This window comes from Phascolarctos cinereus, unplaced genomic scaffold (genome assembly GCF_003287225.1).
Source record: "Phascolarctos cinereus isolate Bilbo 61053 unplaced genomic scaffold, phaCin_HiC Scaffold_3;HRSCAF=262, whole genome shotgun sequence".
Lineage (NCBI taxonomy): Eukaryota > Metazoa > Chordata > Mammalia > Diprotodontia > Phascolarctidae > Phascolarctos > Phascolarctos cinereus.
Genome location: NW_027555736.1, coordinates 162,886,150 through 162,903,048, shown reverse-complemented (window position 1 = coordinate 162,903,048; position 16,899 = coordinate 162,886,150). Strand labels below are relative to the sequence as shown.

At 35.9% G+C, this 16,899-nt stretch overlaps 1 protein-coding gene across 1 annotated transcript in view; it reads left to right on the top strand.

The window, feature by feature from the left end:
* The window catches only part of AP4E1 (adaptor related protein complex 4 subunit epsilon 1), an 81,592-nt gene extending 70,546 nt beyond the window's left edge, over nucleotides 1-11,046 (top strand). The window contains exons 18-21 of the mRNA XM_020980479.2: nucleotides 2,264-2,833; nucleotides 4,021-4,211; nucleotides 5,743-5,900; nucleotides 7,801-11,046. Coding sequence (XP_020836138.1) covers nucleotides 2,264-2,833; nucleotides 4,021-4,211; nucleotides 5,743-5,900; nucleotides 7,801-7,961 — 1,080 coding nt within the window. The 3' untranslated portion in view covers nucleotides 7,962-11,046. The remainder of the gene's footprint in view (nucleotides 1-2,263; nucleotides 2,834-4,020; nucleotides 4,212-5,742; nucleotides 5,901-7,800) is intronic.
* The last annotated feature ends 5,853 nt before the right edge of the window (nucleotides 11,047-16,899 follow it).

Below are 16,899 nucleotides of genomic sequence, written 5' to 3'. Positions count from 1 at the left end.
TTAGAAAGTTTCATGGGAGGTAACATAAGACAATTTTTATTATATAAAATTTAAAAGTTTTTGCCCAAACAAAGCCAGTACAGCTAGAATTAGAAGAAAAGCAGGTATATGGGGGAAAAAAATCAAGATTTCTCTAATAAAGACCTCCCTTCTAAAATATAAAGGAAGCTGAGTCAAATTTATAAGAATAAAGACTACTCCTCAATTGATACATGGTCAAGGGATAGGAATAGGTAATTTTCAGAAAAAGAAGTCCAAATTTTAATAGCTTTATGAAAAATTGCTCTAAAGCACTAATAAGTAGAGAATTGAAAATTAAAATAACTGAGGTAGCGCCTCACACCCTTCAGATTGGCTAAGATGACAAAAAAAAAGAAAATGACAAATGCTGGAGGAACTGTGGGAAAACAGGTGCATAAGTGCACTGTTGATAGAGCTATGAACTGGTCCAGTTGTTGTGGAAAACAGTTTAGAACTGTACTCAAAAAGGTATTAAATTTTGTATACCTTTTGACCTAGTGAATACTGCTACTAGGACTATGTCCTAAAGAGATCAAAGAAATAAGAAAAGGACTCATGTATTTTTTAAAAAATGTTTATAGTAGCTCCTTTTGTGTGGCAAAGAGTTAGAAACTGGGGGTCAGGGGATATCAACTACAGAATGACTGAACAAATTATGTTAAGTGAATTTGACAGAATATCATTATGCTGTAAGAAATTACGAGGATGGTTTTAGAGAAACCTGGGAAGACTTGTTTGAACTGATACATAGTGAAGTGAACGAGGAGAACAGTCTATACAGTAACAGCAATATTGTTAAAGATAACCAACTTTGAAAGACCTAGGAATTCTGATCAGTACAGTAACCATCTGAGGACTCATGATAAAACATACTATCTACTTCCAGATAGAGTTGATGAACCCAGAGTGCAGATTGAAGCATTTTTTTTATTTTGGACATGATTTATGACAGAATTTTTTTGCTTGACTATACTTATTTGTAGCAGTTTTGTTTTTCTCACTTTCTGTTGAGTTGGGGAGGGAGATGGAAGGGAGAGAATTCAGAACTGAAAATAAAATAAAATTGAATTAAAAAAAGAAATTGAATAAGAGAGAAGGAATGATTGAAGGAAGGTCCTGGATGTGATGAGAAATCTTCATTGATGTGCATTAAGAATGGGCCAGATGTGTCATGTGTTCTATGTATGCTGCATATGGATAAGTTTATATTTACGTATAGTATTTTAAAGTTTTCAGTGTGCTAACAGTAATGCTATAACCTAGATAATACAAGCAGTTTATAGTTGAGAACACTGATGGTGCCAGAGATTAAGTGACTTGCACAGGTCATACAAGTAGTAAATGTCATACCCAAGTTTCAGGCTCCTGTCTCTTCTTACTCTCAAGTTCGACTCTTTTTTTTTTATTGCCTCACCATATTTCCTTATTATGTGTATATGTGTGTGTCTACCTGTGTGTATATATGTATGTTTCTCACATTTGGTCTTTTAAATGTTAGGTTCTTCATTTACATTAGTTGCATTTTGTTCTAGTTTCAATTTATTAGGGATTCTATCTGGGCACAATTTTTATGCCAACTTCTAATACACCTTGTGTTACATTTTTAACAATCATCAGAGATAGAATGTATGTTTTAATCATAATTAGAATAACTTCTTCACATTTAACTATTTTTCCTTTGGACTCTCATTTTGGCATCATTTGGATTCTCAGAATTTTTTTCATGTCCTACAACTTACTGATTTGCATCACTAGCTTGGTTTCTGCTATGTCCTTAAATGGGGCTGTAAATGTAAGTAATGTTATATCTTTTATAAAATGTAAGCAGTGTCATATTTTACATAAAAATACAGAGGATATCCTTCACAAGGTTCATTTCAACCATCCCTTCAGTTTGTAGTAGAGAACTGGGCTGTCTGGTTTTATAGTCTAATGCTTTAGAATACAAGAGATCTTCAAGTTTAGGTTAACGTTGGCTTTCTGACCTCACTTCTAATTTTGAATAGTTGAAAATAACAAATAAAATTTAGTAAATTATTCAAAGCTGTGCAGTTGCAAGAATAAATTTCTGGGCTTATTAACTTTCTGTATTGTGATTTTCATAGTTTCTGCTTTGCAATACAGAACCTCTCCAGGCTAATGAAATTGTTCATTTGAACCTGCCTAGATTTAGGCTATTATTTTGTTAGAATATATCAAAACTCATGATCGATGGAATAGTTTCTTTTTTTTTTTTCTGCAGCTGGGAAAAACAGATACGGTCTCTCACAAGTTCCGAAGGAAATCAAAAGTCAGTGACACCAAAAATAGAGAACTAGCCATTGCACATAACATTAACTGCTCTTCTTTCAATCCTTTGTCAAATGCACCTTATGAAGATGATGATCATCTGAACAATTTTCAGGGCAAAGGAGACACGGGATTAAAGAAATGTTCTCTTGGTTCAGAATTTTTGGAATCAGATTTAAAATCTGAGTCACTCACTGAACTGCATTTGGTTGAGAATCTCTCAGCTTGCAGCCTGTCTCCACCTTCTTTGTTTGAAGATAATAGCATGGAGATTTTTCACCCTGCTAGTCCTATTCTTTCCTCCTTTGCTAATGAAATCTCTCTAACTTCTTCCTTATTGGAAGAGCTAAATGAACATGTACATTCAGATTTAGTGGAACTCTGTAACAATGAAATATTAAAAGTATCTTCTTGCAAAATTTGGAAAGATGACTGCTTATTGCTGGTCTGGTTGGTTGCCAACAAGAGCAGTTTGGAACTGAAGAGTACGAATTTAGAAATTACACCTACAGAAAATTTCAAGGTAAGAAAATTGATGGTTCATCTTTTGTGGCTTTAAAGGGAGACTTTTTGTTTATCAGTATTTTTCTTATGGGTTATAGTACTAGCTCACAAACTTATTCCAGCCACCAATTTTTACCCCTCTACAAAAAATAAAAAAGGAAAAGAACTGTCATAATTTCCATACTTTCAAGAAGGTGAGAATGAGAACATTGTAAGAATGTTAGGAGCCCCAATTAGAGAAATGAATGACTTAATCAAGAGGGTTGTTTTTTTTTTAATTTTAAATTGGTGCCATTTCTTTCAGATTTTTTTCTTGTTTAATTACTTTCAGATATCCCCACCATTGTTATGAAAAATGCAGAAAAACACTTACCTATCAAAACAGAACAAAATATGCATTCAAAATCTAAGAATTTGAGGAGAAAAGTGGGTGAAGCAGGTAGTTGACACAGTGCACTGAGCCTGGAGTCAGGAAGATGAGTTCACATCTAGCCTCAGACATTTGCTAATAATTCTGTTACTCTGGACAAATCAGTAACCTCTGCCTCAGTTTCCCCAACTGTAAAATGGAGATGATAATAGCTCCTACTTCCAACATTGTTGTGAGGATCAAATGAGATAATATTTGTAAAGCCCTTAACAAAATTCCTGGCACAGAGTAGGCACTTACTAAATAATTGCTTCCTTCACTGAGAGATAAATGTGTGAATGATGCCGCCTCTTTCCTTAGTAGCATGCAGGGTACTTCTTTTAATTTGTTTATTTATTGCCTTGCATTAAATGACTGGGTGTTGTTTTTGTTTATTCTTTGGTTTTAGCAGACTGCAATTGTGATCTATAATAATGTCTTTTCTGTTGCAACAAAGTAATTTGGAATTTGTTGTAATGGGATTTGAATTATTTTATAGAGCAAATTGTATTGGACTGACCAAGGGATTGAACTAGAGTTTGTTTTTTTGTTGTTGTTGTTTTTGTTTTGAATATAGCTTGGACCATTGGCAAAGATTTGATAATCTTTTACAAAAATTTTGGTTGCATTAACATTTTTATTATAAAATTTAACCCCAGTAACATTCTCTCTTGATTACTTTTGCTCATAGAGGGGGAAATTTTCAATTTTCAAAAAAGAAAATGGCAGCTATCCCATGTTAATTCTATTGATACTTTTTTCCAAGATTTTCAGTACAGTGTTATATTGCTTTACAGATCCTTGAGCATCCTGGCTTCTGTTTTCCTATAATAGAAGCAGAAAGCACCAAAAGCATCCAGCATCATGTGCACATAGAAAAGCCTTTTACAGAGGAGGGTCTTTCTGGCTATATTAAATGTCAAGTGGAAGAGGATCCATATATTCAGCTGGATTTTTCAGTAACCTTATCACTACTGGATTTCATTAGGTAATTGATTTCTCACCATTTGGGACAGCAGTTTAACTGGATTGGTTCAACCTAAAATTTCTCATGTTTCTTTTTTCTTTTAAAGCAGCTTTTTTCTTTAGGTATAATTCATTTATCTCATTAAATGTTCTTTGATCCAACTAATTCTTATGGGAAAATCTCTTCTAATAGAATATTTAATTTTTTTGTCATTAATAAGAAAAAATAACACTGAATATCCATTGTGTTCAGAGCACTCTTCTGGGCAATGTGAGAGGCTATAAAGGAAAGAGAGAAAACATAATCTCTAGGGAATTCAGTATTCTTTTTATTTTTTTCATATATACCATTCAGGTCAGCATTCTTTTATGATGGTAGAGAAGAAGGGAACACCAAAGATTCTGTTAAAAAAAAAACTTACAACAAAACCCCTAAAAAACCTCAGACTTTCAAGTTTTGCTTGATTTTTACTTTTTTTCTCCTGTCTTTAAAATGTTATAGTAAGCGTATATGTAATACTTATTAAATGCCTACCTGAGTTAGGCCTATGGGGGAAAGAAAACTATAAGATATAGTCCTTGGCTTCAAAGAACTTCTAGTCTTTGTCTGTGAGTGCACATCAGAGCAGTAAACATTAGCAGACGAAGTGTAGTATTTATTCTAAAGTTCATACTTTATTAAAAATTCTTATTTGCTTTTGGTCTAATCCAAGGATGGGGAACATGCAGCCTCAAGGCTACATGTGACCTTCTAGGTCCTTGGGTGAGGCCTTTTGACTCAGTCCAAGTTTTACAGAGCAAATTCTTTTATGAAGGGAATTTGTTCTGAGAAGTTTGGAGTTAGCCAAAGGGCTACATTTGAGGACCTAGAGAGCCACATGTGGGCTTGAGGCTGCAGGTTTCCCACCCCTGGCTAATCCCTGCTATATGATTGTATTTAAGTATTAAAATGAAAATACATGTGAAAGAAAATATTTTGAAGTTGTAATAACATTAGTCATAGAATATTACCAAAAAAAAATCGCACTTTGACTCATTGAGAAACCTAAATAAATCTGGGTTCAGTGGGGTACAAACTCTGATAGGTCCTTCTAAGCTCAGTATGCTTGCAGTAAGGACCTGGCAGTAGATTATATGTTTGTCATCACCTTAACTCATTATGGGGAGGTTTAGCACTGAAAGACTGGCCAACAATTGGGTTGCTATGTGCATTGTTGAAGGGGATACTTGGACTGATGAAATCACATTGATATAATATTTATTTATAATTATTGATATAATAAAATTAATAGGTAATGACGACTCATCAATGTGAAGTGTAAACTGTAAGTTTGGAATTGAGTAGTACATTTCCTGGTGCAAGTGTTTTGTTTTTTTTTGTATCTAATTGGAAGTTAAAATTATGTCTTCTCATTAAGAGGAACAAGGTTGCTTTGCTTTTATACTGATTGTTAGGATACATATTTTTTATTTATATCTTTGACATTTGAAAGGTTTTTGTGTTTTAAATAATTTAGTTCTTTTGGAAATATGCTAATAAAAAATAATTTCAGACCAATGAAGATTTGTACTGAAGACTTTGGCAAACTTTGGCTATCCTTTGCAAATGATGTGAAACAAAACATAAAAGTGTCAGATTCTCAAGCCAATTTGCCTTTTGTCCTGAAGACCCTGCAGCAGAAGCTAAGACTGCACATCATTGATATTATAGGTTTGTAGAATAATTTTTAAAAAAACAAACAACCTTATATTTATAATGCCTTTTCTTTTACCATTTGTCCTCTCATGCCACATGCAAAAAGCACCTGTAATTATATATTAGACACTTAAATATCACCATAGTGCCTACAAATGACCACTGTTCATCCTACACCTCTAACAGCTGGCTGGAACTCTTGGGCTGTCTTCTTTTGGAACTAGCTGAATTGCTTAGAGACATACTTCTATGGCTTTTCAATTAATATTTTAGAAGAAATAGGTACATAATTTATCAGTTTTTAAGTATCTTAAAAGCATATTGATTTATTAGCAATTATTATGTACTTGAAATATACTGTTATATGATTGGTACTCAAGGCCCCATTTACATTTGGTTTTTTCTATTTTTAAAATTCTGGGCTTAACAAACATGAACTAAAATGAGCACTTCCATATACACAGTAAAACAAAAAGAGCATATTACATGAAACTGCAAATTTCTATAATGAATAGCTTACTTTTCTTTTAAAGTGTATGATAAATAGAAGTTACTTTCAAAGCTGTCCTGCTTGTCTGTGATTCCTTCTGGCTTTCTTTCTGTTCTCTTCTGTGCATTTAAATAGCATGTTTCAATAATTTTTTGGAGGGGGGAGGGAGGAGGTAATTCTGTCCCTAACTCTCCTCTCTGCACTTCCCTTTCCACTGAGAAAAAAAGAAAAACAAAACTTTTTTTTTTTAAGGCAATTGGGGTTAAGTGACTTGCCCAGGGTCACACAGCTGATAAGTGTTAAGTGTTTGGTCTGAGGTCGGATTTGAACTCAGGTCCTCCTGACTTCAGGGCCAGTGTTCTATCCACTCTGCCACCTAGCTGCCCCAAAACAAAACTTTTTTAACAAATTCATAGATAAGCAAAATTAATTTCCATATTGTCTGTGTGAGAAAATGTGCATCTCAATTTGCAACTTGGGTCATCTCTGTCAGGTGGACCCAAGGCACACTTACAAACAAATTGTAAAGTGTTTTTTATTTTTTTACTTTCTGACTTTGTAAAAAAAATGTTTTTTATTACATAAAGAATCTTATTACACTAAACTTTGAATGTTTACTTGTAGAGTAGTAACTGGAGCATTATTACTTTTGATAGTAAACACTTTTTTTAAATTTTGCTTATAATCATTTTATTTTTATATGTGGAAAAATTAAATTTAGTATTATTTACATAATCGGTTTTTATGCATTTCATGATTTTATATATAATTCTAATTTTTCTATCCACAGAATAAAGAAATAGATATAAATTAATGTGTATTGTAGAAGTAAACATTATAGTGACAGTTTTTTGTTATTGTGGCAAAATATAAAATGAGGAGGTCATTACCACATTGACCAAAGGCTGTCCTTTTATTGACCATAGTTAGTCTCATAGATCATCTACCAGGTATTAGAAAAGTTGCCATCTGATTAATGGAATCAATATAGTATCAGTGTATTCATGGTTCCTTACATGACAGTAAAATAATTGAAAGCATTGATGTTACATTTGTGTACCACATATACAAATACTGTTTTATAACCATGACATTTATCTTGGATCATTTTCCATTCAAAACAGTGATGTTTGTCTTAGATCATTATCCATTTAAAAATAAATTTTCCATCATGATTTTTCTTCTCAAAAATAAAATTTAGAATTTTAATGATTGATGGATAAAGTATTAAGCACCTAGCCTAGTATCCTGCCTAGAGGAGGTGCTTAATAAGTAACTGTTGTTTGGGAGAACAGAAAGGTGCTTACATGAACTCGAGTGAACCTTTAATGGTAGACTTCAACATTGTTTCCTATCATGTATTTTGGATTCTTATGCTACTGAACTGATTGAGACTGAGGATATATAATTTTTGTTTTGTTTTAGGAAATGAAGGAATATTGGCCTGTCGTCTGCTCCCCTCAGTCCCCTGCCTGCTTCACTTAAGGGCTCATGAAGGAATGGTTGCTCTGTGGTTCAGATCCTCTTGCTCTTCTCTTCCGGATTATTTATTGTATCAGTGTCAAAAGGTGATGGAGGAATCCTGATCAAAACTCCGCTTGTTTTCTACTTTGAAGGCTTACATAGAAAAAATTATTTACCAAAGTAAAATGAACTCACGGTACATGTAATGAAAATGAGAATAATTTGGCTTTTGAGTGTTTCCTAAAGGTCTTTTAGATAAGAAAGAGCTCGAAGAAACTGTACCTTTATCACTTTGCTCAGGATTGTATAGTATTTGTGTCCTCCCAAAAGTGACCTATGTTAGCGTTTTAAAACTTAATGGTTTAACATGATCTAGAGCAGAGAGACTGAAAATATTTATTTTGTAATAAGCAGTTTTCTAGTTAGCACATTTACTCTAGGACTAGTGGATTTGTAGATAAGGTGAAGTCTTAGTTATCTGCGCTAATGGAGAGAGAAATAAGTGGATAATCCCAAGTGTAATTAATATTTGGTTTTGAAATGCATTATCTGACTTCTGCTAAACTAATCTTCCTAATTATGTTTTGATTAGACTGGTATTAAAATTAGTTTACATCCTTTGAGCCTACACCAAATGATACTGGTGATGGGAGTCCAGAAGCATGTTGAATGACGAGAAGAAGTCATCTTGACCTTTACTGTGTTACATTTAATCCATACATGTATAACTGAGAATTGACCACAAAATCTGTCCCTTTCTCACACAGTTACTTTTTTTAAGCTGAAAATTAATCATTGTGCAGACTATATATTTTTTAAATACCCACTTAAACATTGTTATATAGAGATAAAATCCCTAATTGGGCATATTACAAAAACATACACTTCATTTATAGCTAATATCTTGGCATCATTTGCTACTTAGGACATTTAAGCTAATTTAGCTTTAGGAGTAAAATGGCATGCATTCTTGATACTTGTTGAATATACCTGAGTAACAATGGCACAGATAACCTGTATAGGTGTTGCAGCAAAGACATGCCATTTTCTCATTGTCTGGTTCTTTTTTTCCTTCACTTGTTACATAGGTAGCTGGCAGCCTCTGAGAATCACTATCAAAACAGCAACTTCTACCAGTAAAAGGAACTTAATGCTAAACTGAGTTAATATTTCCAAAATTTTAAGATTGTAGATTAATGTTAAAACTGAGGTAATATTTTACAGTCTTAAATACTTTCTGAAGCTATTATTTCATTTTTCAAATGGTTCAATGTAGATTCTTCAGGCAATACCATTTTAAATCATAGATTTAAATCATAGATAGGAGTTAATTAGTTATTTCATTTATAAGGTCAAAAGCACCTAATCACAGCTGATGAAAAAATTAAAGGATTTTCTTAGACCTGACAAATTTAATTAGTTGTATATGTGCTATAGAGTATGCCTTTCCAACAACAAATTATATTTTCTCATAACTATTTTAAGTTGCTCATTTCTTTAAGTAGTACTTCATTATGACCTATTCATTTAAACATATAGTAGAGTCCTGCCGGGGTTAAAGGACAAAAGAATTGTCTGCATTATGAACTGTCCATGCTATGAAGAGGGAGACTACCCTCATTCCTCCCATGCCTCAGCAAGGGGAGAGAAGGCAGTGATGTGTTGCATCTGGGGGGTACGAGGCAGCAGTGACATGGCAACCTCCCCTAAGGCTCTGTTCCATTCCAGCCCTAGAGAGTGATATATTTATCCTGCCCTTCATGCTGTTTCTGCTACTGCTACAGCCATTAGTGGAGAAGAAACAATCCTCTGTCACAGTGCAAAAGCATATAGTACCATATGGGAACTTGAGCTCCCTCCCTCCTTTCACTTGCTAGGGTAAGCTTGTACTCTTGAACTCATCTGGGATTAGTGTTTGGAGTACTCCTCAAGCAGGTAGGTAAGTGGCTCATTTGGAGTGAACACTGCAAGCCTCTTTTGTCTCCCCTTGGTTATAAGGGGGTACAATCCTCCCTTGCTCCAGCAGTTGTTGCAGCAGGAGTAAAACCAAGGGATGGAAGCTGTGGACCACAGAAACCAGTGAGGAGAGGGACATATACAAGGAATAGTTGAAGGCTTATCACACCATTATTGTTTCTGCTATTTGGAGTTCTTCCATAGGAGACATGCTTTCCCTTATTTAACAGCTGAATCTAATCACTACAGCACTGCTTTAAGACTTTAAATTTTTTTTACATGTGTGATTTCAAAACCAAATGTTACAAATACAGCTTATGAACAAAACTCATTAGATTTTAAAGTATTCAATAACAGTGCATGTGATGCTTATTTTTATTGAATGTTTAAATTCTAAATCAGGGATCATCCTCTGTACATTTTATTCAGTTTGACTATAATGGGATGAGACTGATTTCATGTGGGATTTGTGGAACCAGTCTCATTGCTGCGTAGTCAACTTTCTGTGCTAAGTTTAGGGACAACACTAAGAATGTTGGGCCGGTAATGGTGGCTGGGGTACTCAGCAGTATGAATATTCCTCACTCTGGGTATTCACAGTGGGCCCCTTCACTGTGGCAACAAATGTGAGGTTGGAGTGAATAAAAGGAAAGGTGGTAAAGATCTAAGTGCAGTGATGGTAGATGGAAGTAAGATGGTATGGTCCTCAGTGGAAGGACATTTGTAGAAGGGGAAGTTTTGGTGTCCTAACAAAAGCATCCAGTAAGAGTGAACCTTAGAGGAAGGGGAGGAGAGGACGCAGTGAACACTGTGGAGTGGAGGTTGTAGGTAGTAGTGAAGTAGTGACTGAGATGCCAGTCTGTGATTAGCATATCAAATGTTGCAAAGCCCTGTATCAAATATTTAATGTTGTCTAGGAAAATTTCTGTGTGGTGGAAAGACAGTGTTTTATTCCCCTCACCCTCTTTTTATTTAATGTTAATATTTTGAAAATGTTAAACTATCTTTTTTGTGGAACTATCTTTTTCCATGGATAGAAGCCATTTTTGTCTCATTGTTATCAGCCAATGAGTTATTGAAAGTGCACTGAACTTACTCGTTTGTCTGTAAGTATTTTACTGTGTTAAACTTTTGGGAGAGAAAATGAAATGTACCTTAACAGGCAGTAATTTTCATGTTTTGGAGTTGGGTTCTATAATTTGGAAAAGTTCAATTAAATGTAAAACTGGCATAAATTGTCAATACTAATTACTTCTGATCCTTGCATTCATTATTTTGTAAGCACTTAAATAATAATCAAATAATACCAGTGAAGCTAGTGGTACTGACTAAAAGAGTAGAGGCAACAGAGAAAAGTGTACATAGGAATAACTAACTGGCTCTACTTCTGTAGTGGTAAGTTAGTAAAGCTATTTACTTATTGTTCCCTCAGTAGAGAGAAAGACAATTTAGACTGTAAATTAATTCCCATATTCCCTCTTCAAATGATGGGGGAGAATTCACCGTTACTCATTTAGTGCCATCATATTCAAAGAAGCAAGAAAATATAAGTCAAGCTATACTAAAAATATAATAAAAAGAATACTTGATCAGAAGTCAGTGTTAAGATACTGACATTGGCATTCACTATCTGTGACCTAAGGCAAAAGACAACTTCTCTGGGCCTCACTTCCTTTATCTGTAAAATGAGAAAGTTGGAAAAGGTGACTTTTGAGGTCCCTTCTAGCTCTAAATCTGTGATCCTACGAAGATTTTTTAGGGATCAGGTTTTATACTGGCTAATGTATCCCCTACAGATCTCCAGTCTGGCACTGAGGATGCCTAATGGCATTTGGAGGCTTATCATTGATTTTCAGGGCTTGAATAAACCATATTTTGTCTGCCTAAGTTGTAGCCTTCTTCCTGTGGTACTAGATGGCTCTAGTGGGTTTTGGATTCTTACCATTGGTTTTCCTCTCTCACTCTCTCTGTCTCTCTCTGTCTCTCTCTCTCTGTACACACACACACACACACACACACACACACACACTTACACTCACGAGGCAGTCGGGGTTAAATGACTTGCCTAGGGTCCTACAGCTAGTAAGTGTCAGGTGTCTGAAGCCTCCTGACTCCAAGGCCAGTGCTCTACCCACTGTGCCACCTAATTGCGCCTCACAAATGTGTATGTTTAGACTTATTTGCCTCCCTTATGCTTCATTCCATGACTCTTCAACCTTTTATTTTACAGGGCTCTGTGAAACTGAGATGAGACAGCAATCTCCATTTGAGATAGAATCTAGTGAAAGTAAGGACAGAAAGGACTCAAGCATATCTAGCAACTACCCCACCATTTGCAGTTCTTTTTAGATGAAATGGGTTTGAGCAAGAATTCATACCACACTACAGTGAATGAATAGAGCCTTTCTCAGTGTCATTTGCCAAGACTGAGCTTCTGGAGGGCTGAACAGGAACATGAGAAGGGCAGCAAAGTGTGTAGTCAATCTTCCTGAGATAGTAGTTAATACACTCAGACTTCATAGAGAGGCTCTAGGGACTGTGGTGATGGAGGGGGAGTATGCAGAGAGAGGCTTTAGAAAACAAATATGACAGAGAGATAAAATTTTGTTAATCACTTAGACTATTTCTTGACCTGAGATTTGAGACTGTGGTAAGTTCACACACAATATTCCAACTTCACTTATCTGCCATTTGGAACACATCGAAGTGAGTGGATGAATATATATAGAAAGAGACCAAGCAACAAATCAGGTGACTAAAATGAGCTGAAATGGATGGTACTGCATGAGGGAGCTGTGGGATTGGGAATTTTAGGTCAAGGGTCATGAAGCACCACTCAAATAGAATGTGAATTCACATTACTCAGATGGGAAAAATGTTATTCAAGCAGATAACTAGATGTGGAAGGTTCTAGAAGAATGAGTATTAGGAACAGATTATTTGGAGATTAGACTAATTGAGAACCAAAGTATAATGATCTTAAAAGAGAGAATCCAAAAGCTGTCTTGGATGAGATAAGTCACACTGAGCCACGAAGTGGTCAGTGAGCTCCTGTTTGGGATAATGGACAGTATAATATACATTGCTTCTCTGTCAATTAGTAATAGCAAAACTTGCTGATTTGTATATGTATCTGTTTGGGTGGCCATCCAGAACAAAAGGCAGTTGGATTGCACAGCTCCAACTCCAACATTGTGGGGTCCTCATTCAAGTTTGCACTGTGTAGTCAAGAATCTTGGCTCTTAGCATGACTTTATTGCATTATGTAACTCATATTCTTATGTATCCTTTCTCTGCTATCTCCGTGAAATGATTCAACTCTTGTGGTGACTGTGCCAAATAGTTTCTTTCCACTTAGCAGAGAACCTGGCCCACTGAACTGATACAAAAGAGAAACAGTATGACAAGAAATTCAAATATCTCATTGTTATGAGTATTTACCTGAGAGAAATCCTCCAAAGGAATTGACTCCTTTTATTCAACTACTGACTTTATTAGTGATTTCCTTCAGTCCCTAGCAAAGCAAACCATGGAGTCTGAGGGTGGAACAGAGACCCGGAGAGGCAGAGCTAAGGCACTGAGAATCACCAGTAGATACCACTGGGTATGAAGAGGGCCAGCTGTGCCCTCTTCCTGGTCTGCCTCTTTTTGACTAATAAACTCATCCTACCTGTTTCTCTCTTAATCCCTGGGATGAATTAGAACTATGTAAGAGTAAACTATACCACTCCCTAATCCTTAATTCTCAGGTCTGCCCACCTCTTTAGGTAGGCTTTCCTTCATACTTCCTGATTCTGCTTCTTGGAGGAAATTGGAATACTTCTTTTTTCTCATGATCACTTCTAGACTCTCCCTTTGCCAGTCAGTATCAATCAGCAGCCTCTCCTCTTCTGTTCACTCCATTCAAATTTATAACCTATTTAAGATACTAGTAGCAGTTAAGACATTCTCCCTCATTTCCCAAATTTAGCACCTGTCTTCCTCTCTATCCCCACTCCTGCCCTTATATATTAGGGGCTTTCAGTACTGATGGGTCCCACAAATTCTCTAATCTTGGAATATTAGACTATAGAATGCCTAAATCTCCACCCCAGCTTCATACAGAAATGGTCACACCCTTGATCTTTTTTTTTGGGGGGGGTGATTAAGTCACAAAGCTAGTAAGTGTCAAGTGTTTGAGGCTGGATTTGAACTCAGGTCTTCCTGACTGCAGTGTCAGTGCTCTGTCCACTGTGATCTAGCTGCCCTCACACCTTTAACCTAACGGTCACCCAGTAGTGTTTCACTTCAACAATTAATAACTCCAAAGTTTTTTTTTTTTTTATCAGATCAGAACCTTTTATCTTTTCTTGTTTTCCTTTTCCTTACCATTCCTAAACTTATATTTTGGAGAACTCCAGTCCTTTCATCCCTTAGTATTCTCCCAGGTTCCACCTTAATTTTATTCCTTTTGAAAGATCAGTCTTACAGTTAATAGTTCAACGTACTGTTCTCTGCTCTCCAATCTCTTTCCCTGCCTGCGTACTTGATTCTTACATGGGAAACCCTAACCTTGGATTACTCCTAAACATTCACCCCCTTTGCTCGTTTACTTCCTCGTTGTTGAAAGGAGCTGGAAGAAAGCATTCAAACAAGCTGAGTTCCCTATAGATGTTACCTAATCTCTCTCAACTGGGCCCTCACTGCAGCAACTCAATCATTTCATTTTTTTAAGCTATTCACTCTCCCACTCTCTATAGTGCTAGTTTCACATCGTCTCTGAAGCCTCCCATGGCAGCAATTCCTTTCACCCTTTCAGCAGAGAACTTCATCTCATATTTTTTGAAAAAAATTGAGGTCATTTGCTGTGAGTTCCCTCTTTACTTCTCTTCCTTATCTCATATCACTCAGACATGTTCTTCCTCCTGTGTGTGTTCTCCTCCCCCATCTTCTTCACTCCTAACATGCATAAAGAGGTAACTCTTCTTGCCAAGTCCAAATTCTCTGTAGGCATCCTTGATCTCAACTACTTTTTTCAGAAAATTGCTCCGATTGTCCTTTCCAGTCTTTTCATCTTCAAATTCTTCTTGTCTTTTGACTCCTTCCCTACTACGTACAAACACTTTTAAAAATTTTTTTTAAAAAATAATTTATGTTTAGTTTTCAACATTCATTTCCTTAAGCTTTTGAGTTTTAAATTTTCTCCCCCTTCCTTTGTGCCTCCTTCCCCAAGATGGCGTGCAATCTGATATAGGCTCCACATATACATTCCTATTAAACATTTTCACATTAGTCATTTTGTAAAGAAGAATTAGAACCAATAGGAAGAACCACAAGAAAGAAGAAACAAAACAAAATGAGGGGGAAAAAAAGCAAATTATATGCTTCAATCTGCATTCAGACTCCATAGTTCTTTCTCTGGATGTGGATAGTATTTTCCATCATGAGGCTTTTGGAGATGTCTTAGATCCTTGCATTATTGAGAAAAGCTAAATCTGTCAAAGTTAGTCATTGTACAATGTGGCTGTTACTACGTACTACATCCTCCTGGTTCTGCTCCCTTCACTCAGCATCAGTCCATACAAGTCTTTCCAGTTTTTCTGAAGTCTGCCTTCTCATCATTTCTTATAGCACAATAATATTCCATTACATTCATATACTACAACTTGTTCAGCCATTTCCCAACTGATGGACATCCCCTCAATTTCCAATTCTTTGCCAGCACAGAAAGAGCTGCTATAAATATTTTTGTACCTGTGGGTCCTTTTCCCATTTGTATGACCTCTTTGGGATACAGCCCTAGAAATGCTTATTGCTGGGTCAAAGGGTATGCACATTTCTATAACCCTTTGGGCATAATTCCAAATTGGTCTCCAGAATGGTTGGATTAGTTCACAACTCCACCAACAAAGTGCATTAATGTCCCAATTTTCCCATATCTTCTCCAGCATTTATCATTTTCCTGTTTTGTCATGTTAGCCAATCTGATAATTGTGATGTGGTACCTGAGAGTTTTTTTTTTTGATTTGCATTTCTCTACTCAATAGTGATTTTAGAGCATTTTTTTCATATGCAAGTCTTCGCTTCTTAAAAGAATCAAAATAAAACCCAAAAAACATCACTTGGACTTTGATAACTATCTGAATGAAAGGCAGAGTGCCCTATTTCCTCACACCTATTTGAGCAAAACCCTGAAGTTCACATCAGAATGATGAAATCCAGTGAAAAATTACAATAACATCTACCCCTAAACTGAATAATCATTCTCAAACGTATTTGTCAATAAGAAAGAGGGTTCCTTAAGCAACGGAAATGTCAGCGTGACCAGAGTTAGGACAGAGCTCTTTGTCAAGAAGCATAAGACTGGGAATTGTGGGATTCTCTTGAGAAAACACAGGGTGGTAGTCAGAAAGTCCCAGGATGGGGACCTTGGAAGCTCAACGGAGTGGCAACCATCAGTAACCAGGAACGATCAACAAAGTGCCGTAACACTCAGATTAGGATAGCCGAGGCCCAGAGGCTCTGAATTCCCTAACAATTTGTCCTGAGATGCCAAAGAGTACCCTGAAACTAGCACTAAACCTCAAAGATCAAGGGGAACTAATCATAAAAGGTGGAAGTCAGTGTAAGAACAAGGGTAAAACCAAGCAAAGCCAACTGCCTCACTCAAAAGTGTAGCAGGGAACAGAGCCTGGTCCTGGCACAAAGCCCCAGTCCCAGAACTAAAGATGGTGATATGAGTAAATCAAATAACTATTTGGAATTATGCCCAGAAAGTTGCTAAATTCAATATCCATTGAATCCTTTATAGTTCTTCTAGGTTTATACCCCAAAGAAATCAAGGAAAAAGGAAAAGGATCTCTGTGTACAAAAATATTTATAGCAATTCTTTTTGTGGTAGCCAAGAATTAGAAACAAAGGGAGTGTCCTATTGAGGAACAGCCAAAAAAAAAATTGTGGTACATGAATATGGTGGAATATTATTGTGCCATAAAAATGGTGAAATGAACTATATCAGAAGAAACTGACATCTTGGTGCAGTGAAGTGAGCAGAAATAGAATGATTTATAGAGTGATAACAGAGAAAAATAACTTTGAAAGATTTTAGAATTCTGTTCTACACAA